Genomic DNA, 24,202 nt, shown 5'->3' with positions numbered 1-24,202 from the left:
TTATTTCCAGTTAAATATCGTTGTTCTTTTTTCCCCCCTTTTTTTTTCCTTACTTCTTCTCAGATTTTCAAGATGTGACGCATTTTTGTTTCGATTGGCGACAATTTTTTTTTTTGCTCCACTTTTCTGCTAATTTTTTCGATCGGATCAAATCTCGTTTATATACGCGGGTTAATGACTGACGCGAGACGGCGAACGAACGTAAGAATAAAAAATAAATTGTACACGTATCGTGAAAATCAAAAAAATCAAAAACCGTGGGATTTTTATTCCCCCGTGAAATAGGTACACGCGTGTGCAGCTTATAGGTGTGTTGTTCTATGAATATAGTTAGATATAACTATTTTTCGCGTAATACGACGCGTTTTTTTTCTCCATCTTCTTCTTTTTGCATTTCATTTGATTTCACTTCATGTATAGTTTTTCGTTCGGACAAATATAGATGATATGCGAGAACGGAATCGACTTTTGGCACGCCATGGGAAACCAGTTCCCATGCGACATGGACCTGCGGAATATGCGTGTATATAATGATACATTATATATAACATCAAATATGTGAACATGTGTACAAGATTTTTTGAAAAATAATTTTTGAAACACTTTGCCTTAGTCGGATTAAAAATTAGCGCGTATTCGTTCGACTATCTCGTTCTGAGAATCTTATTATATATTTTTCTAAGACAGCGGTCGGCTCGCCCGTTTCTAATTCCACGGAAACAGATCAGCAACTTATACCTCAATTTCCACGAAGCGATATTGGCGGATCAGATGCGAAGAACATTGACTGCACGATATTCGACGAATTGAGTTTTTAATCACATTGACATACGAATTCGAAATTAGTTTCTCCCGTCATCGATACACCGAACGTATACATATCGAAATCTTCGCGGAATTCGGTCGACAATTTTTTTTTTCACTTCATTTTTTCTTTTCTCATTACCCATACCTTTTCTATTTTAAATGTTCGTGATTTTCGGATACCCGTACATCCTACCAGCGTCCGACGGTGAACGACATTTTACGCCCCCGAAAGAATCAGAAGGAAAAAAACCGTCGGCCGTTTTGAATTTTTTTACAAGAATATTTTCAATACGTTACCTTTGATAATGCTTTGCCAAATTTTGAAAAATTATTTTTCTTCCTATAATCGCTTTTCGTTTTTTTTCCATCAGATGCCTGAAATCGGCTACCCATAGTTTTTTTTTTTTTTCTCTACTCATTTTGTAATTCCAGTAATTTTTTTACTCGGTTCTATTTTTGAGTTTTTTTTCGGTATTTCCCAAAATCCCCAAAATCGGCTATCCATAAAGTTGTTTTTTTTTCCAATTCATTTTGTAAAAACGATGCAACGTACTCTGATAATGTGCAGAAGGATCTAGAATTCTAGCAATTTTTTTACTCGCTTTTATTTCTGGTTTTCCATTTGGTTTTTCCAAAAATTCCCGAAATCGGTTCCATAAAGTTGTTTCGTTTTTCCAATTTATTTTGTGAAATTAACGTAACGTACCTCACTCTGATAATATGTGCAGAAGGATCTAGAATTCTAACAATTTTTTCACTCGATCTTTTCATTTTTTCTTTTTTTTTTTTCCTTTCGAAATTGTTTCGCGCAAAGTGGAGACGGGGATCGAGGCATGCGAGAATGAACAAATGAATGCAGATACGAGGAGGGAAACTAGTATAGGTACGGAAAAAAGGCGTCGGAGGTCCTCCTCCGGTTTCTGATAAAATAACCCAGGCGTTGCTATCGAAGTAGATATTCCGCAGAAAGCACTTCTACACACGGGCGACGGTCGATGCGAAAATTTGAATTTTTTTCCCTCGGTCCGTCGCGCGTGTCCCGGCGCGACGGGAAAAATGAAAGCAAAAAAAAAAAAAAAAACTGAAAAAAGAGAATCGGAAAAACTAATCAAACCAAAATCCCCCGAACACCTTCGTAGCAGCTATAACTTCGGTTACATCCGGTGTTCCCGAAATTTCGAAACAATAAACCGGCGAAAAATCAAGGACGATATCCTTAAGGACGAAGAAAAATTGTCGGGAACATCGAAACCGTGACGACCCGACGATCAAGGATGAAATTCTCGGATCAACGATAAAAATGCAATTATTTTGATTTGATCCGAATTTCGGATATATGTACCTGGGAAAGCATCAGAGATGAGGAATATCGTATTCGGAGGTTTGTAACGCGAAACTCCGCGGGGTGGGGGGGAGGTGGGGTCGGGGATTCCCCGCAGAGGTACGGGGCTTCGATTCGAGGGTCCTTTGGGCCTTCGGGGTTACGTGTAGAATTGACGTATAGGTATATTAGGTGCGCGGGGTGGGGCGTGCGGGGTGGCGCACGGTCCGGGGGTTTCGCATAGCGCGGGGGATGTCGGTAAGAGGTCGTTTGGCAATCTTGGGGGATTCCCAAGGATACAATGGGATCTCAATACATCACCTCGCTTAACCCACGGCCCACCGAATACCGAACACCTCGCTCTACCAGATGGCGTAATGGCTTAGCTGCAGACGAGGTGTAATAGCCCGTCCTCCGACGGTGTTCTTCCTACGAGGTAACCGCCACCCCGTATACCCCGCGAGTACGAAATTTCCTCCCTATTTCGAAACGCGCTACGATCGTCACCGCGTCGCACTTCCGTACGCTCTTCAAATTCAACCCGGACGAAAGCAACGTTCTCGAGCAAATTTTACCCTCCGCACTTCCGAAGGTCGACGAGGCGTTCCAAAAATTTTCCTAACCTAATCTTCGTTACCGAAGAATTCGGGGCATTCGGTTTCGTCCAATTTTTGCAAAATGGCGGATCGAAAATACCCTCTCGGAAATTCGAATTCAAGGACGATTGGGTTAGGTTAGGTTCGAGCCAATATTGATGCCATGCGTCTTCCGGTGCCGGTTAGATGCCATAATTTGGAGGACGCTGATCCCACCTGAATATGGAGGTGAATAAAATCGCGGCCATTATTGGCAACCATCCGAACTGGACGTGATCGAAGAAAGAGAGGGTTCGATTCTTCAAATTTCTAGCGCCGCAGCCGAGGAGAGTCGAAGGTCAACCGTCTTTGGGAATTTCTTTGGTGTCGCGATAACGTGGGAGATCGAATTTTTCGAGAGTCGGTTGAAAACGATCGCGACACCGATCCATAGGTCGTTACGTACGTACGTCACCGGGGGCGTTGACACCCGGAGTGAGTTGACCATTGTAAAATTTCCGTCTGATTTTGTATCTTTCTTGGCGATGCTCGGAGGCGGCTACGACGGCGGCGGCGGCGGCGGCGGTCAAAATCCGGTTTTCCTCTTCTCCTCTCATTTACCGAGGGAGTTTTCTGGCGTACGTACATAGGAGGTATACATACATATGTAATACGTATGTACACTCTTCGATATTTCTCTCGTCTCGTCTCATCTCCTCTCCTCTCCTCTCCTCCGTCGGTCGCGGGCAGCGTCGACGTCGAAAGGCGGAGCCGACGTAGCGGACGCGCACCTTTCCACCTGCTCTATCGGGAGACACGCCCCCGCAGAATTCTCCAGTACCGCCTACAACTTCAACGGGGCTCCTCATCCTCTTCCACCTTCTCCTCCGATATTCACCTTCTCCTTCTCCTCCGTCCTCCGTCCTCCGTCCTCCGTCTCCATCTCTACGTCCGCGTCTCCTTCTCCTTCACCTTCGCCTCGTCCCGTCGAGTACAACGTACTCCGGGCGAACGCACGTCTCGCCGGACACACTCGGATAGGACGTGCCCTTCCAGATCCTCTGGCCACCCCCATCGCCCCCCCCCCCCCCCCCCCACCCCACCTTCTTTCCGAAAATCCAATCAAAAGGTACCAAAATCCTGTCAAGGTTTTCAAATTTTTTTTCAACCTTCGAAACGATCCAAACTGAAAATGGGATCGTTTCCAATTAGATCAATCGGCGATTTTGGTCTCTCCGAAAGTTACCTTCGAACGATCCTTCGCCAGGATTGGCCAATGTCCGGTGTTTGGTGATTTGAAATTTTTTGGAACACCTCGGACCACACCTGGATCATCGGAGTCGTCGAGTTTGAAAAATTTACCGAGTCGAGTTCTCGAGGAAAAGAAGCTGAGTGTACGGGAATGTAAAATGGCCGAAACAAATCTGGGCAGTAGTTTATACGGTCGAAGGGGTTTGCGAGGAGATGGGGGGTTGGGGGGGGGGGGGTCGAAGGCGAATAAAATCGAAGATGGCTCCAGGGTTGGCTGGCTGGCTCGCAGATTTTCTCCAACTATCAATCTTGACTGTTATTACTGGCCGAGTCAAGAACAAGGCGAGAAAGATGGCGGGGTGGGATCCGGGGGCGGAGAGGGGGGGAGGTGGGGAGGAGGGAGGGGGGGGTGGGGTGGCGAACGGAAGAGAAGAGAAGAGAATAGAATAGAATAGAATAGAAGAGAAGAGAGTGAAGGAGGTGGGGGGATGAAGGTAGCTCCTTGTCTGGGGGTAGCTGCCGAGCTTTGGCTGGGTTTCAACCCAGGCATCTGGGCTTTTCACTGTATGTATGTACGTATGTATACTTATACGCTAGCGCCACATCAACCCATATATCTATTTACATCATGCGCAGGTACGTACATGCATCCTATGTACCGAGTAATTTCCACCCACACACCGACACACACACACACGTCGTACACCATATACCTAATTTATGAGCAAAGCTGCATTTTACAAGGTAAAATATATCAGACGCTGCAGTTATAACTCGACGAACCATATATAGCGCAGCGGTATGAAGGTGCAACACACCCTGGTGATTTTTTACGTTAGATTCTCATTTGGAAAAATTTCGTTCGACTTTTGTTCCAAGGTAACCAAACGTCTCGCTCTACGTCGATCAGGTACGTATAGAGAAACCGAAAAAAGAATATTTCGATTTACCATGGGTTCCCGTGTACCGAATACGTGTGTATTATACGTGCATATTTTATTACACCGTTACTTAACATAATTACGCCATTATTCGGTTGTTAAACTTTGGTTAACTCATGTCTAGCTATGCTATATATATATATATTCTTCACCTATGTGTAATACATATACGACTCTATAGACTTTACATGTACCTGCATTACACGCACACACACATACATGGAATCTAGTTACGTACATTTAGATAAGTTGCCTCAGGTGAGTTTGCTCGAAATTTCGAGAACGGGGGAAAACGAAACGACGGATAACGGCGCGGGGGCGGAGGGGGAGGGGGGGGGGGGGGGATCGGAGGGCCGCGGAGTACGGAGTTAAGAAAGAGGGTCTTTTCCCTCCCCCCCCCCCCCCCCGTTTTACCCCCCCGTTCCACCCCCTCGTCTTCCAGTTTTCACCCAGACCATCGGAGACTCGAGACTCCCCGCAGTCTCGGGGCATCCCCTTCTACACGCGTACGCGTATTATACACGTATCCGCGTAAGACGACGCGGTGTTGGGAGTTGGATTATAAATTTTTCATGAGATTTTCCCTGTTTCCTAAATTATTGAGACCGAGAATTTTTACCGCGGTCCTCCACGTCTGATCCTCGACGCTAAGTTACATACATTTAACTTACGCTACAGATGCTATAAACTTGAACCCCGAAGTTTAGTTTTTTTTTTTTTCTTTTTTTTTTTCTCTTTCCTGCATTTCTTTCGACCGGAATCGCACACGCCACGGACCGAAGATGAGAGAAGGGGAAAGAAAATGTTCGATCTTGGAGAATTTTCTTCGGAAAATTGAACCGAAGGATTTTGCGAATTAATTTTGTTCGGATTTCAAAAGAAGTCCTCATTTTTTTTTTCACTCTTCCAATCAGACCTACGGAAACCATCGATAGGAGGAAGCAAAAAAAAGAAACAAAAAATTTCGGGACCAATGAAATTTTTCGATCCTCGACAATTTTTCTCAAAATCGAACCGGAGGACTTTTTACGAATGAATTGATTTGGATTTGACATGAAAAAAATCTTCATTTTTCGCGCACTCAAATTTTTTATTTCGTTCCTACTTTACGAACGGGATGAAATGAGGATCCCAACTTGATTCTCTCTCCGTCATCCGAACGAGCAGGAATTTTTCTCGAAGGGTTGTTTGGAGAGAAACGGAAATATTTCACAGCGGTTTCGTTCCACGATATAAAAAGAGAGGGAGAATAACCACGTGCTTGTATACCCTCCTCAGGGATGAACTTCGTGCGCCTGCCTGCCGCCTATTTTTGTATATATATATACATATCTTTATATATATATATTTATGTGTACATGTATATAGATATAGTTTGTTGCTAAATCCCCCCCCACTTGTTGTGCTGTTTCGTATATAGATATACACTCACCGTGTATTCGGAGAAGGTTTTATGGGGTAGGTAGAGAGGAATGGGGGGGGGGGGGGGGTGGCAGCGGCGCGGCGTCGGGAATTCCGTCGCGTTGACGTCGGAAACGAGAGGAAGCGAGACGGAGAGAGAGAGAGGGAGAAGGAGGGAGGGAGGGAAAATTTCACCCCGCTTGTTGTATAGCTTATGTACCGTACACATCTATATATACAAGCTGTATCGAGAAACTTCGATGCTGGCTAGGCGATGCTGCCGGCAAATTGTTGACCTCGAAAAACCACCCGCAAAATTAATTTTCCATCCCTCGATTCGATTTCACACGCACCTCGGAAATTCGCACGATACTGAGAATTTCATCGGCGACCGAACGAAAGAGACAAAAAATAAAGAAGACATCTATCAACCCTTAATTAACAAACGTTTTTTTTGTTTTTTTTTTTTCCGAATTGGCACCGTCGTTTCCGATCGTCGATACGAAAGATGACGAATCGATGCGCAGATTTTTTTTTTTTTTAAATTCAGAAAACTAAAACACTCGAATTTTTTCATAAACAGAAAGAGAAAGAGTAGGCAATACGCCCGATTAAGGATTTCGAAAAAAAAATTGTTCCTCGTTCCCAAAAAAAAAAAAAATAATTCCACCTATACACAACGCGATTGTGATTCGTTTCAATCGAAACAGAAAAGGGCTAAAAAAAAAAAAAGTAAGGAAAGTGCAGGGACACCTTGCAGGCAGACGAATAGTGGGAGGGTCGGGGGGGGGGGGGGGGAGGGGCAGTGGGATGGGCAGGGGGATGGGCAGGGGGATGGGGAGGGGGGGGGTGGTTTAATAATTTCAGGTGGTACAGGCTAATCGACGCCAGCTCGGTTATATTAGTAGTCAGGGTATGAAACCGTCGCGACGTTGTAAATGCTAACAACGTTATGTAATTAGGTAAAAAGTTCTGTAATCAAGGAGTGGATCTTATTCTCCCGGCAGCAGCAGCAGCAGAAGCAGCAACTCTCAAACCCCCAGCGACGAGACTCTTCTCCATCTTACCCTCGGTTTCCAACTCTCTTTCTCCCGTTGTCTCGATACCTCTTTTTCTTTCTCTATATCGCTTCGCTCTCGTCTCTTAATTCGCATTCGCATTAAAATAGTCGCGACGTTCGTACGTACGCGTGTGTGTGCGTGTGCGTGCGTGTGTGTTAGGTACACGTACATAGCCAGCAGCAAACCACGTTATAGGTATTACGCAATTATAAGTACCTAGCATATAGAAAGAGATGGAGAACCGAGTGTATGCGTTCTGCATAACCTAAAACCCTCAGGAGCAAGAGATTTCAGATGTTTTCTCTTTCTGGGTTTTTCTTTTTTTTTCTCTACTCTCCTTTTTCATTTTCCCAATTATGTCCGTCTCCGATACGCTGTGAGAAATTTATCCGCCGAAACGACGTGAAACGGAGACCAGAATTTAAAAAAAAAAAGTCACGAGTACCAAATTGACTTTCAATTATGCTATTCTGTGAGAGGTTGTAGTTTTTTTTTTTAAGTTTTTTGCGTTCTGAACTGGCGCAGCTCGGCGAAAAAAGATTTTCGAACGAAGAAAAAAAGAGAATTTCAGAGGTTACGTGATTCTTTGATTTTGGGTACAAACTGATTTTGAAGGTAACAAGAATGCCTTCCCGATGCGTTGCTTTGAATTTTTTCTCTCGGAAAGCAGACTCGCGCACCAATCGTTTTGGAGCGATCGTGCCGAAGAAATAAGAGACGAGAATCTTTTTCGTTCACCGTCTCTACAAGTTGAGAGTTCAAGATTCAAATCCATCTAAGATTCATCCATCTGCGTTCATTTTTCAAAAAGTTATGAGAGTTTTAAAATCGACCGTTCTCGCCCGAAAGCCAGGTGACGTTGCTCTGATTTTTTGGAGCATAGAGAACACGCACTTATGAATGCATCGACGAACGAGCGGCAGCGGCCAATCAGCGTTTACTACGAGTACCCCTCCCACTACGCGTAGTAGTACGAAAAAGGGCTGTACGATGTAGGTCAGTAGGCTAGTTAGGTTATGGCAGCTCGCAAATTCTTGTATGGTGCGTTCTTCGACAAAACGAGCGACGAAAAATTTTGTGGTCAAATCTACTCATAAATCTACATGTAGATAATGGGTATGTAAAAAGTGTTCGTATATATGCATAGAGCCATATTCATATATGTATATCAAAGTGTCTATGGTGTATTTTTTGACAATGCGAGTGATTAAAAATTGCTATACGAGTAGATATGTATGTCCACACGGGTATATGACAGGTACCCGTATATATGTGATGAGTGTATGTGCTAGGGGTATATATAGTACATTTTTTGACAAAGCGAGTGATGAAAAATTGCTATATCAGTAGATATTCCCACACTGGTATATGACTGTTACGCTTATATGTGATGGGTGTACGTGCTAGCGGTATATATAGGACATTTTTTGTCAAAGCGGGGGATTCAAATTTGTGTAGGTACCTATAATATACATAAATGTAACTACACGATCGGTATGGGTATACGTATTCTCGGTATCAGAACACCTATTTATCAGCAAACTATTGAGAAAAAAATTCTCAGGAATATATTATGACGCATTTCGTAAGTCCTCAATGACTAATTGTATGAGAGTATAATAATAAATCTGAGTATACACACGTCATTTTATATGAGAAACCGGAAACTCGGAATGTTTCTACAAACATTTGCGTACGTATGTATGAAGCATTTATAGCCAAACAGGTCATTATTCCGTTGAAACAAATTTATTGCGGATGTTTCTATTACCTTTTTGCACTTTCCCAATATTACATCCGTTCGTGTGACTTTTCGAAGTAACGATTACCGCTGCTACAGATGCGTTTTGTTTCATTCTTTTCAAATACATCAAAAAAATTCAAACATCCTTCGGTCTCGGAAAGGATTGCATAATTATAATTATTTGCCGATTCTAATCATTTTTTCTCATCAACGTTGTACAGGTAATTATTTTCTCCATCGACGTGAAGTTGGCGGAAAGTGGAACGAGCAAAGAAAAATATATCATGAAACCTCGAAAAAATTTATTCGGAAGTTGTTCGGGGAGAAAAGTACCTACGGGGTTGGTTTTATAATAATGGGAGGAAGGAAGTGAATTGTTGAGAAATTAAATAAAAAGTGGTTACGTATATATATATGAATATATATATATGTGTGTGTGTGGAGTATAATAAAGAACAAATGACGAATTATACATAGGTGCTACCCACGCACAATTATTACATAAGGGAGTGAATTCTAAGATAAACAGCTTTCTGACAAAACAAAGAATAACGTAAAAGAAACAGAAGAAAAAAAAAGAAACAATAATTTATACATCATACCCAAAAGAGTTTTACGGCGTTCTGCGAGAGTATATCGCGTGTGCGTACTTACAGCTATATACTTCGCCTCTTAAGTAAGCAAAGAACACAGAATGTTAGGGGGGAGGCAGAGGGGTGCAGTTTGAATTTAGTCAAAAAGAAAATTTCGGAATGGTATTCGTATAAATATAGAGCGAGATAAGAGATGAAAAAACAAAACGAAAAGAAATTTTTAAAAAAAGTGAGAAAGAAGAGAATAAAATTTTTATTCAATTATTGCAAAATTTGGGGGATATAAAATTTCACCCCGTAAAAATCTATGTGTATGTTTTACAGGAGAAAAAAAAAGAAAAAAACGAAACAAAGCACCCGATCTAATTTTTCAAACCACACCGGATGACAACGAGTGGATAAATTTCTTTTCATTTGAGAATTTTTATGAGCACTATCCGGTACATTCTTTCGACATTTTATTTTATTTTTTTTTAATTCTCTTCAGTATCGTATCACATTAATTTTTATTTCCCTTTTTTTTCACCACTCTCCTTCGCACCGGAGAGAGAAAAAAGCGACTGCTCACCATTGTACGTGGAATTCAGCGGGGGTGAATTTTGAGAAAAAAAATTTCGTGTCGATTTAATTTCAAAGAACAATACTTACACCGTATCTTGATTGTCCTCGTAGGCTCGATTGCCAGGGCACTGCGGTTGGTTGAAAATGTTCCTTAATCCACGATCCGTTGTCGAATGGACTCTCTCCTAAATGCCCCTAAAAAAAAAAAAAGAAAACCATTCTTTTTTTTTTGCATTCCAAAAAATTATCCAGTACGACAGAATTGATCCTGGCGATCTGGATACGACAGAAACCAGAAAAACGGAAAACGAGAAAATCAAAACCGACGAAAGATCGCAGTTTTTGAAAAATATGGAAAATTTTATATCACAGAATCCACGGCGATACTCGCGTCTCTTGGGCAACTTTTACACCCCATATAAGCCTTATTTTTCTTTTAACTTAAACTTCTATCGCCAGTCTAGAGTGCAAGAGCGAAAGAGCCAAAAAAAGAAAGAAATAAGGGAGAGAAGAAAAGAGGGAAGAAAGGGGGAAAGGGTCTTCCAACGAGATGGGGGGGAAGCACCACTCTTAGAATAAATCACCAGGTATAATGAGTACAATTTATCTTCCTTGGCGTACCTACTGGCTGTTAGTAGGTATACCTCCGTATATGCGGTATGTACCTATATACTTTATAGGTAGCGTTACTTTTTTTTTTTTTTTAATTCAAATTTGATTTTTTGTCTTTCAATTTTTGTTGACAACTTTCCTGTTATTTTAATTTTTTCGCTAATTAGAAAGTCGAAATTTTTCAAACTCTGATTATTATCTTCTATACGAGATTGGGTTCGTTTTTTACTAATCTTTTCTTTTTTGAATTGTAATTTCATTGTTTTCAATTGTTTTGCCAATTTTTTCGTTTTTCTATTTTTTCGCAAATTCAGATTTTGAAATTTTCCAAAATTTCATTTCGATCTTCCGCGAGACGCGAGATTGACTTTTCCTCCACGCGATTTGTTTTTTTCTTCCCTTCCCTTTTTTCCCTTCACCTTTTTTATCGTTTTACGACACATTATAGGCCGGCGTATATATGTCAGTGGAAAATACACGTCATATAAAACGTGCGGATCGAAGAGTGCCCCTCGGGCTCGTAGAAGAAGCGGAAGAAAGAAGAAAAAAAAAAGAAACTCAAAAGAAGAAACATAGAAGGAGGGGGATGAGAAGAAAGAGAGAAAAAAAAAAAACGAGAATACCTGAGGTGATCGTAATAATAATTCGGAAAAAGATTTATATGCACCATTTCAGATTGCTTCTGTACATAAAACGCATTTAAAATTCCCTAAGCACATCGCGGAAGTACGAAACGCGCCGCCGATTTCGTGATGCCTGTAGTATACCTCCTCCGTACTCTCCGCATACCTATACGCGGTATACGCGGGAGCGCGGAATCTATGCGCGATAAAAATTGAGAGAGAGAATGTAAAAAAAAAAAAAAAAGAAAAAAAAAAAAAGAAAAAAGAAAAAGAAGAGATAAGGAGAAGAACGAAAATCTCGAAAGAAAAATTGACTACCGTAAAAACGCGCGTCAAGAGTTGCGGTATTTCGTTCTCTCAAGTTTTCTCAAAATTGTCGGTTACCACGTTTTTGCTGACCGTCGATGGGAGAAATTCTTCTAACCTAAAAATTTAGAGAGGCGCGTATCACGCACGAGTGTTCCTCCGCACGCACGTGCGTATACAAATTACATGGGATTAATATAGGTGTGTATATGTACGTACATATACGTGCGCATACATAGGTATATGTGTACAAGGATACAGAGAACTAGCTAGACCGTACCCGCCTCTAAAAATAAATATGTTGTTTATTCACAAGTAAACCGGATGCCGCTGTTTGCTTAAGAACAAATTGTTTTGTTAAGTTTGCCGGGTGCCCGGGATATGCCCTCCCTTTTTCTTCCCCCTTCGCCCCCGCCCCCCCGCCCCCCCCCCCCCCCCCCCCCGCCCCCCACCCCGCCCCCGACACCCGCCGCTACACGCACACGTAACCCCCTCACAAAGTCTTTCGGCGGAAATAATCTCCATCTTTTCATCGAATTTTTTTAGTTTTTCTCGAATCGTCGTAGCAACGATTACCGATCATCTCTTCCAGCCTGCGGACGTTGAATTTGCGACGCATCGCGAAAAATTTGAGCAAAAATATACGTAATGGGTATATGATGTGTGGGGAATTGGTAGATGAATATGTGCACGATGTGTACGTGTACACGAAGTCAGAGGGCAACAGCATCGCCGAAGGCCACGATACGAACTCTCCTCTCTTACTTCATCTTCATTTTTTCGCTTTTGTTTTTTCCTTTATCTCCCTATCTCTCTCTCTCTCTCTCTCTCTCTCTTTCGCTCTTCTGATAAACCGAACGCGATTCACAAATTGTCAAATCGTGTACATTACGCACGCATACGTATGTACATACGTATACATTCATCGATAACGAATTATCACGTGTTAGAGCGTCGATCGACCTTGACAGATAATATTATCGCACGCGTGCATATAACATCCGGAAATTATGATAAATTTCCGATAATCAAAGGCGTAACGTAAACATTATTTCAATTTGATAATATCGTACGTATGTAACGCACGCGTATACTTGTGTATTACGTATAAACGAAAACAAAAAAACTACTGAGAAAATAATGAGCGAACGAAAAAAAAAAAAGAGTTCGATGAAATTTTTCTTCTCGCATTAAATTTTTTCGATCGATCGATCGATCGATTTTTTTTTTTTTTTTTGTGTTCATTCTTTTCTTTTTTCCCCTCACTTTTGCGGGATACGTCCTTCTGGTTCTCGAGCCTCGTTACACGGCCCGATAAACAGGACTCCTACGGTAATCTTACTGTTAATCTTTATTTAATCCTTGACTATCACTTAAGCTGTGTTTAAGTGCCGTGAAATTGGTGTGTCTAGATAGCTGAGTTGCGATGTTAAGAGAGAAGCTCGTAGCTTACGGCAGGCGCACTCCGTGTACCACGGCATCTCGAATAGGTGTGTAGCTTACACTCTCGAGACCGCAGACCGCAAAATTCTACACCACATTAGTACGCGTTTAACGAGATAACGACGGAAACACCGCTGTACACGTTCACGTTTCACGCAAAATGTCGAAGGTAAGAAAAAAAAAAAACAAAAAACAAAAAAAACAAATTAGGAGAAATGAAAAAGCAATTGAAAACTCATCGAAAATTTTAACCAATCCTCGATTCGTGATGTTGAGGCCAAGAAAAAAAATGGGGATAGGAGTGTACGAAATTTCGAGCAATTTTCCATTCGAAATCCGGAAGACGAAGAAAGGTGAAAAATGTCGGAGGAAAAGAAAAACTAAACAAATACAATTTGAAAATTGAAGAAAATAGCGCGGCGGCGTGGTTGAGATAAGAGAAGTACAAAAATAATATACACAAGCCACGGTGGTGTTATTTCCATAAAGTCAAAAAGCGTAGAAATAACAATTTTTTACGTCAAAATTTCGGCCATAAAAGCTCAATAACCATGCAACGTACCTATGATATATATGTACATAATTTTTTTTTCCACTCGTTCCTTCTTATTCATTTTTTTTTTTCATTTTTTTTCTTTTTCTTTTTTTTTTATTGTTTTCCCTCGTTTTTTGTTTTTCTTTTCTCTTCTCCTCCGCCGCGAGACCAACGGGACCCGGGTAAAACTAGGTAACACTGTGTGTGTGTGTGTGTGTGTGTATAGGGTGAATAAAAGAAAGCAAAAGAAGAGAGGGAGAAGTTGATATTTATGTACACGGTGCCGGTGAAATATCATATTTAATTTTTATTATATCAGCTGCTGTATGCATTGTGTGTGCCGCTACGCTATTGCCGAGGGTATGGGGGGTTGGGGTGGCGGGGGGCGGGCGGGGAGAAGGTGGGTGAGCTACCGTGTCTCGAAAGTCGCCAGCGCGGGGTCCCGAACGTCGCTTGGTTGCCCGTGAACGGCAGCTATATGTAAATATACCTTGATACATAGGATACTCTCTTATAAACACCCCATTCTTATTCTCCGGGCGTTTTCGCACACCCAACTTCGACCCGCGACCAAAAAACCCACCCCTCACCCCTACCCCCTCCCCCTCCCACCCCCCACATTCCCCATCCCCGTCTACACATCAAACCGGCACCGTACCGCTGCACCTCTTCTCCTCTTTTTTAGTTTTCTTTTTTTCTTTTTTTTTTTACAATTTTATCTGTCTTGTTTGCCGTTTTCCACCACGTCATACTTTTTTCTTTCTCTCTTTTGTTTTTATCGAAATCTTTCGATGCACTTTTCGGCCGCGTCGTCCGATCGGTTCGATCGTGAACGGTTTTGTGCTGTTGTTCGAGCATATTTTTGAGAAAAAAAATTTTTCGAAATACAATCGGAAGAAGGGGGACAAATTTTTTTTCCATGAAAAAGATCGGAGAATGCGGAGAGAACGTCGACGGGTTTTCGAATAAGCGGAGTGACATCGGTCCGAAGTCCCCTGTGATAAGAGAGAAAAAACAAAAAAAAAAACAAAAAAAAGAAGGAGAAGAAGAAGAAAAAAAGGGTCCCGCCAAGTCCTGATATTCTGGGGAAACAGAAATTTTTCACCGCACCTATACCGAACGAATCCTGCGAAAATTCTCCCAGGACTGCATCCTTCTCTCTTTCTCTCCCTTTCTCTCTTCGTCTCTCTCTCTCTCCTGGTATACGAACACAGTTAGCGCGCAGCAATTCTGGAATCACCGGACCCGCGACGCCTTCTCGCCAACTCACTCTCGTTTTTTCTTTTTCCTTTTTTTTTTTTTTTGTTTCGTTCCCGTTCCCCCAGATTCGCGGGGGGGGGGGATGAAGTTCTCTTCATTTGACTGATTCGTTCGCACGACTTACCCCGAAGTGGACCCTAAAATCTTGCGTGACCAAGCCCGACCTGGACGTGATCCCTTCCTTTCCCTTTTTCTGCCAAAGATTCTTCGCCCCCGTCGCCCGATTCGGAGGAAGGGTGGTGGGGGGGGAGGGGAGGAGGAAGCAAAAAAAGAGAAGGAGAACGTCCGGGGGAAAGTGAGAATGGCACCGCGGTGGGCATCGAAGGACGGGAAGGGACGGAGGACGACGACTCCGACTCCGATATTGCCGGGAAGTGGCGAACAAATATTGCATTTCTCACTTAACTGGAGACCCACCGACCCACCGCCCCCCCGAGCCGCCCCCGAAAACGACCCACATCATGCATGGCAGATCATCGCGGACTCCCGACTTAGAAATGCGAAATCCCGACGTGACGCGGCGAGCCTCGTCGAACTGTAAAATTAGGGGAGAGAGAAGAGGGTGGCGAAAATGCGAGAAGAAAAAAAAAAAACAAACAAACTCCCGAAAATTTCTTGCAATATTTGCCCTCAATTTCGACGATCTGCATCGACTCCGTTCGTCTTGTATTATACCTATATATGTATACCGACTTTTGCAAGTTTTCGCGAAAATCGGAAGAATGGAAAGAGGAAAAAAAAAAAAAGAGAAAAAATAAAAAAACAACGAGTCGGTTTTTACGTTCGGGACAGACGGCGGGCGGAGAAAAAGGAGCGATAAATATGTAAGTATCCTCTGGCACCCGCCAGGGATTGAATCAACTTGTTCGAATCAATTTATATGAATTGGTTTATTAGGCAGCGGCACGGCGAGGATCTTTTTACGCCCTCTTCTCCTTTTACCCTTCTTTCTTTCTTTCTTTCTTCCTTTCTTTCTTTCTTTCTTTTTACCTCTCGTCATTCGGTTGTCAGCGGCGTTCCTTTCTACCTTATCCGCCGAGTCTTATGCGTTGCGACCGCGAAACAAAAAAATACCGAGACGGACGACGCCGGTGGAAAAATTAAACTGGGGAAAAAAACGGAATGGGATAAAAATTGTCCAAGAAGAAGACTGATGGGAGGAGAACATCTCTCGCTGTACGAAAATGCGGGTAGAGCTTATGAGGCAAAAGATTATTTATTATTTCATATATAAGGTGTGTAAAATAGCGCGGATGAAACGTAAGAAAAAAAAAAGAAAACAAAAAAGGGGAAAGGGAAAGGGAAAGAGAAAAAGAGAGCGGGAAAGAGAGAAGCGAGTCGATAACGGCCCTGTGGGTACATTAGCATTTTTTTGTTGTTTAAAAATGAAATATAGTAAGAAGAAATGGGGACTGGGTTGTGGGCGGCGGGTGGACGGAGAACGAGTAGAAAACCCGGGCGCTTCTGATCCCTAAATAAGTGGCACTGCTCTCCGCGGAATACCAAATGCAAGAACGAAACCAAGGGCATGACACAACTACACCGCGGTATATAACCTAACCTAACCCGACCCGCGACGGGGGAACGCCAGTTTTCAAATAGTATTTAGTTTCGGCTGATTTCTTTTTACTTTTTTCGCCGGTCCGCAACTGAATTTCGAAGAAAACGCGCGCTTCCGAATCTTCGGCAAAGCTAAAACGACGCGGAACAAGTATCGCGAATATCCACGAAGTTAGTCGTAGCTGTTTTCCCATAATCTATGGTGAACTCGCACCCCGTGTGGAGTACCGAAGCATAAAGTACATAAATTTTTATAGGTCAGGTTGCGAAATTTTCCAACCTCATTCGTGAATCGCTTCGACTACGAAGGACGTGGACGTTGAATCGTGTGCGTATAATTGTACGTACAGCGAAGTCGGTAACGGGAGTAGGCAACATGAAGTTGTAGCTTTTACCGCACCGCGTGTACACTCGACTCAATCATAAGTGGCACAGTTAGACACGATGCGATGCAATTTAAGTTGGCAAAAAATATCCCTAGGGGAATTCACCTGAGATCGAAGCGGATCGAACCGCCTCCGCTGTGCACTGCTGCGAATTACCTCTAGGGATATTTAGTGCCAACCTAACGATAAATCTCATTGGGTGGTGTCTAACTACACCAGTTGTGATTGGGCGATGTGTACCCAGTCTGTACTCGAACGTGGATTTCGCGAAATTAGCAAATATTACGATCCCTCAGCCTCCCTTAGGTCGCGTACAGCTGTTCGGTGTGAAGTTGAAGCGAAGGAATTTTACGGAGAGAATCTAGCGAAATTCAACCGGAGAGAGAAAGAGAGAGAGAGAGAGGGAGATAATTTTGTTGGCAGAGCTTATTGGGCTTATTTCGACGCCGCGATATTCTATGCATAGGTTACGGTATTACCGTAATTACAAACACTGGGTACACCTAGCCATACGATATCGCGCTAGTCGTATCGAGCGATGGAAACGCCAAGGTCGTAAGCCACGGGAAAACGAAAATGAAAAAAATAAATCATTACTTCGAAGGTTAATTTTTCCAAAAAAAACTCAACAAAAATCAATTGGACATTCTGCAAATTATGCAACGTGAGTTTCAATTGAATTCTGTTTTGAAAATCCTTCGAATTACTTTTTTTCCTTTTTTTCGAAGCTACACTTTTCTGTAAATGTGCGTAGGTTGTGTATTGCAAAAAGGGCGTAACCCTAAAAAATCAGTGAATTTTCATCGAACTCGGTTTCGAAAATTCGTCGTTTTTTTAACATTTTAAAATGGCGTGGCCGATCTTAAACGATCTAAATTCAGTAATGTGGCAATTTGTCGGTGAACCTAAAAAAAAAAAAGAAAGTCAAGAGCAAAGAAATCGCGGTTAAAAGGGCGTAACCCTAAAAAATCAGTGAATTTTCATCGAACTCGGTTTCGAAAATTTCGTTGGTTTGATTTTTTGGTCCTTCTCCGAAACTACGCTCTTTCGTAAAGACGTGCAGCTCGTGCAGTGCATAAAGGGTGTAACCCTCAAAAATGCCCAAATTCAACTCTATAAGACCCGATTTTCTCACGTCTTACATTAGACAGACGTATGTGTATATGAGGAGAAAACAAATTCTGAAATCGGTTTCCATAGACCAGGTGTCGTAATTGCGAGTTACGAATTGATGAAGAAGAAAAGAAAAAAAAAAGGAAAATACGTGTGCATGTTTCTATCGGGTTATTTTCGTTCGATTTCCGTAACGACTGATATACGGTGAGCTCGGCTTCCGGTGCCGTGGGAAATTGCAGATAATATTGAACGACGTTATCGCGATATATCTATAACTGCGCGGGAGAATGCGGTTGGAAAAGGGTTATAATATCATTTCACATGTTACAGGTAGTAAGTCGAGCGTAGGTGTGTAACATCGTCCGCGTCTAGGTCTACTTTTGCCATCGCGTTATAGATACCTGCGGGTATAAAACGTATTCGAGACGCGGCTATAGTCGGCCTGCAATCAAGGATAGAATTTAATGATATAAATGCAAAGGTGTGGTCCGTGTTCTGCACCCTCTGCCGTATAATATACTTCAACTCGGTATATGTAACCAGCTCCTCATACACGCGCCTTATTTGTACTTGCACGTTCCGACGACTCCTCCACATCCGCAAGATAAAACCGGAGCGCTGCAATGCCGTTAAATTCGCTACAATGATCGAAGTTACAGTGATACAAAACAGGGTTGTAACGCCGTTGTATACGAGGGTAAAATAGATACATAACGGGTAGCGAGACACGGGCGAACAACATGCACTCGGTGTTTCGTTTTAACGAACAAAAACACGTCTCACTTTATCCAAAAATTGCGATTTCAGACTTTTTTTCTATCTTTGTTGGACGGGGGAAGATACGTCCAAAATTTCCAAAAATATTATTCTCCTTTTTTTTTTTCAGAAAATCTTAGTGAAACATCTCAAGAAGTACGTCGCGAAATTTTCGAAACTTCATCTGAAATCGGCCGCACTGCGCCAAATTTTGAAAGCGTTTTTTTCGAAACTACATTTTTTCAAATTGGTGTCGGTGCACAATTTTTTAATGATGTTACCTTCTACGTGAACCTACTTGTTTTGAAGAATTTATCGAAAAAATAATTTTCACTATACAAAAAAGATTGAAAAAATTCACCCAAATATTCAAATAATTTTCAAAAAGTGTTCCAAAACGCGATTTTTTTGCTCTTCACATTCCTCTTCTGGATTCACGGGGTTCAACGACAAATTTTAACATTATTGAACACTGGGATTTTTTTGGAACGCAGTCGCCATTTTGAAATGTTGAAAAAAACGAATTCTTTCAAATACTTGGAGATATAACCGAACCATAAGTGGAGTTTCAAAAACATCGACTTAATAATTCTTCAGAAAAAAAAATCAATCAAAATCGACTGAAAATTCGTGGATCTACATGTTTCCCTCCCCTTGAAACCAAATGAGAAAAAAGTAGGAGAAAAAAAAATTCAAAATTGAACCTGAAGAGGATGCGGAGATTCCGTGATAAGATAACCCTCGATTTGATCGAAACTTTAGTAGGAAACGTTTGTTCCTAAAGGAGTTATTTTTTTTTTTTTTCTCTTTTTCTGTCTTCCTCTTTTTTTACTCGTTACAGAATTTTAATTGGGTTTCACATTTTAAATCGCAGTGTGCATACCTACTCCATTTACCTGCGCCTAGTTCCGTCTGCTACTTGTCTAAAATACAGTCCTAAATATACGTCTACACTGTTGTTTTGAAAGCTCGTTTGCGAGATAAGGATCAGCATGCAGACTGCAGAGTTTAAGTTCGAGAATCGAAGTTTTATACAAGTTAAGTTTCCCCCTCCCCCCCCTCCCCCCCTCCCTCCCACCTCCACCTCCACCCCCGTATTACCCACCCCTTTGCCTCCGTCCCGTTCCCTCACCTCACAAAACGCCACCCCTTACACATCGAACGCAGGCATGCCCTGTCTTCCTACGTACACGTCGCAATTTTTTTTTTTCCACGTGCACCGCACGATTCGCCATATTTCTTTTTTTTTTCTTGTTTTTTTTTTTTGATTCTACACATTGGAATTAGAAAGTTTTTTCTTTATACCACCGGTTACAACGGGCGCATCGTGAGTCCGCGAAAATGAAAATTCTTTGGCTTTCCGATGATCGGCTTATTAATCGTCAGGCTCATTAGTCGTTAATTCAATTACGTCCTCCGTTGCGATTATGACGTGACATTAGAACTAACGAGATTCGGTGCGTTGATGAAAAATTCAACGTAGCTTAATATCGAACTATTTCGGTTGGAATCGCCCGGAGATTATCGCGAATCGACTCGAGAAGAAATGGAGAATGAAGAAAAAAAAAAAAAAAATGCGCAGACGAAAACTCGAATCAGGGATACGCGAACGATGACCACCGCGTGTAAAAGTCGAATAGCGAAAAGACCGCGTCTGCGTCTGGTCTGTATTAAATTTCCAATAGTTACGAGGGGCAACGCTCGTAATGGGTATGTGTTTGAACGCGAGAGTCGCAATTATTATTTGTTTACTCGCGTTATAAAATAAACAATATAATTACAAGTCGTCTGCTAGGAATACGGTAGGAGGTATACAACTGCCGAGGACAAATGATTCTAATGATTATAGACACAGAGGAAAATAAGCGTTAATGTGGACTGTGGGAAGGGCATATTATATACACGAATGTATGTATGCGCACCGGGGTACGTATACGTACGGTATAAAGGCTCATGTAATAAGGGGTTGAATACACAAGGCGCTCGAGGCACGCCGTAGGAACTGAAATGCATAATTATACCCGATAATGGCAGCCCGCCTGCCACCAAATATACCTACAATTATCCCCTTCTGTAATAGGTAACGTATGTACGCGCTAAACATACCCAACTTACCTACCCACACGTCAAACTACCTACTTCGTACGTAAATCGCTTCGAACACAACCTAACGAACCCACCTTTAAAACTGGCCGATTATTGCCGTACCTTTAATATAACCACCGATACGCTCCACCTCCCCAACATTTCGAATGATATTCAAACGAGATGGCCAATGAGAAGAGACGGCTGATATACTCGGAAAAAAAAAGAACTTTCCTTCGACAAAATTATTTCCAGATTTTGAAATTTTACCGAAAGATTTTCTTCGGATTTCAGTGAAATTCAGAGGAGATTTCAACCACCGGCCATCCTCGTCGGTACGACTTAAAGTTAAACCGTTTTCATTTTTTGTGATCGGATGAAACCCGTTTTTGAAATCTGGGCATTGATTTGCCCAGACGGAGCTGAAATGTTGAGGAAAAAAAAATGTTCTTCGACAAAATTATTTGCAGATTTTTCAATTGTACCAGATGATTTTCACGAAATTGATTCTAAACTCCGGTCATTCCCTTGGGCATGACCTGAAGGTTAAACTGTTTCCAAAACTCTTTCTCAAAATCTGGGCATTTTGATCGTTTATTTTATTTATTTTTTTTTTTTTAAGAAGGCATCGAGGATACTGTACAATAGGGTTGCCTCGATCGGTATTGCAGTTGCCTATCGTTGAATTGCGTACCGGAAGTGAAGCGGCGGTAGCGATGCACTTCCGTTCCACGTGATGCTTACTAGCATCGGCGAAAGTGTAACGAAGTTAGTTCTCCGGAGTGTGGGTGGAAGTAAAGTAGCGTAAGGGAACGAAGTCGGTTCCATATCATCGCGATTCGTACTAAAATCGAGTGCGAAATTTCCCTTTTGCCTTTGCACGCTGAAGATGTATATATATACATATATATGTATACATGCGAGCGAAGCAGTTAAATCGTATCCTACGCCTAGGCGCACCGCACGACTGTATTTTATTTATATATATATATATGTACATTCTAGACGAACTGCAGTACGAGGATACGGTAGCCGCTACTATTCCGTTCTGGTAGGTGGTGCTGATGACAGTATGGCGTGATTAGAAACCATCAAATAAATACAAGAAACTTACGGCTCCGAGTTGTATAGCTTCGGTACGCCGCTGCTAACCCCTACGCCCTTTTCTCTCCGACACCCCCCCCTCGTCCCCCTGAAAAACACCGACGTGCCTTCTATTTTCCTATCGATGTTAGGCACACGGGATGCGAAATATCCATACCAATAATAATCGAAGCTAATTCCCAGACGGAAAGAGGTCAGCGTTTAATTATCCACACAGTTTCGACTGTTTCACACCAAATGAAGATCGAGGACACAGCTGAGATCGAGGTTTTTCGATACGATGAGGTTACGTTGCGACAACTTCGCAATAATGAACCTCAAAATCAAACTCGAATGTTTAGCTAAATTGTTTGGAATGAAATAAAATTGATAAGCCGAATGAGGTATTCATACGTTGTAAGAAACTTTTCAAAATTATGAGGTTATGTTACGACAGGTTAGAAACTATGCAACTCCGATGATCCTAAATGATTAGAAATTTGGATTGATCCTGAATGGCCTGAAATTTGATCGAACGACTGAATGAATTGTTATCAATTTTTCTTGGCATTAGAAAGGTAAAAATTGAAACTTCCACCGAAGACTATTACGGAGAACCGTCTTCTGTTTCGAAGAACTTCGTTGGCTACGCCGAAGGAATTTTTTTTCTCCGCAAAAAATAGATTCAAACTAGCCTAACTCGACGATATTCGAGTGTCCGAAATCTCCACACGGTTTCGACTGATGAATCTGAAATTCGAGTACATTGGTCATTCTGAGAAACAAATGGCGACGTGACCCTGACGACTCTGTGTAAAAATGGTCCCAAATTTTTCATTTTTCACCCAAGAATCTTTTTTTCTCTCGTTTCCAATTTTTTACTCATTGATCAGTCCATCTCACGTTATAATTAAGGGTTGATTTCGGCCAATCGACTTATATATCGACGACAATAATCATGCAGGGGTGATAAGAATCTGCAGATTTGTCGTTGGAGCACAACATTTCGCGACGGTTATTTCTAAGGACGAAACTCACCCCTCGATTTCCCCCTTCCCCAAAACCTCAGGAAATGTATAAACGGTAGTGGAAAAAGGGGCGGAGGGGGGGGAGGGGTTCGGCCGGTTGAGTGGCGAGTTTTAATTGCAAATTGTGTCTCCGGGTTCAGAAATAATTGAAACAACTCTCGTAAAAATAGTTGCAAAGTCGTAATTCGGCCCATAAAAGTTTTAAACCGCAATGAGTTTAGCCCTGTATAACCCTTTACGCAGCAATTGGAACTGGCTAAAAGTATAAGTGGGGAGTGAGCATTTCCCCATACCACCGCCGAGCTTTCTGCGCCAAGCTTTTCCGAACGCGGGGACGAAACTGAGGCGTTTTTGTATCGTTATACGGAGTAAAACGGAAGAAAAAATCTTCAACCGTTAATTTTGATCGCCCGATCCGTTCGCTCTTCGGAATTTAATGAGCTCGATGGGGTGGAAAAACAACTTCATAACTTGAAGAAGAGAAAAAAAAAATAGAGCGCTTCGAAATGGTGGAAAGCTTTTTTACGTGATTTTCTCGATTTTGACGCGATTTTCTCGGTTTTCTGAAATCAACGTACGTTTATTGCGCAATGATTGCTTTTTTCACCCAACCTAACCTGATTTTCAAAGGTTCCAAATTTTCGGATTTATGGATAATCTTGAAATTGTATTCACGATACATTCTCAACAAACATAAATAACGAAACGCGGCAACGGATTCTCGTCTATGGATGCTTGAAAATTTATCGCCTGCAACCGTTATATTTGCATGTTTCGATCGTTCTAATATCTTTCCATCGTTTTATGAATAATTCATCGATATAAATATATGCCTCATTGCCGGAATAAATTAGGGCCCGATGTATCGACTTTAAACTATCGTACTACGACCCCTCGGATCGGGGGAGGTGAGGAAAAAAAAAAGAACAAACGAAAACACTCGTTCGTTTTATTTTTCTTTTTTCACATCTCAATTCCGCTGAGCTTTCTTTTGGAATCGTCAATTCCGAATCTGTACAACCGATGTATTAAAAATTCCTAAAAAAAAACAAAAAATGGCGAAAGCTCCACATTTTCGCGCCTTCGTTATTACACGAGAAGAACTCGAGGGCGCTGAGGGTCGGCAAAATCTGGGCTCGGATTATTTTTCGTCT

General features: G+C 41.9%; 1 protein-coding gene across 10 annotated transcripts in view; it reads right to left on the bottom strand.

Annotated features, from left to right (window-relative positions):
• The window catches only part of LOC105684366 (forkhead box protein P1), a 197,852-nt gene that overhangs the window by 107,542 nt on the left and 66,108 nt on the right, over positions 1 to 24,202 (bottom strand). For all 10 annotated transcript variants that reach the window (XR_007278658.1, XR_007278659.1, XR_007278657.1 and 7 more), the window contains exon 2: positions 10,343 to 10,450. Coding sequence is in view for 6 of the 10 variants with exons in the window: in XM_020851379.3 (XP_020707038.2) it covers positions 10,343 to 10,450 (108 nt within the window). In the remaining 4 variants the exon portion in view is untranslated. The remainder of the gene's footprint in view (positions 1 to 10,342; positions 10,451 to 24,202) is intronic.

Source organism: Athalia rosae, chromosome 5 (genome assembly GCF_917208135.1).
Source record: "Athalia rosae chromosome 5, iyAthRosa1.1, whole genome shotgun sequence".
Taxonomy (NCBI): domain Eukaryota; kingdom Metazoa; phylum Arthropoda; class Insecta; order Hymenoptera; family Athaliidae; genus Athalia; species Athalia rosae.
The sequence above is the reverse complement of the archived record's forward strand: the minus strand, read 5'-3'. Positions and strand labels throughout refer to the sequence as shown.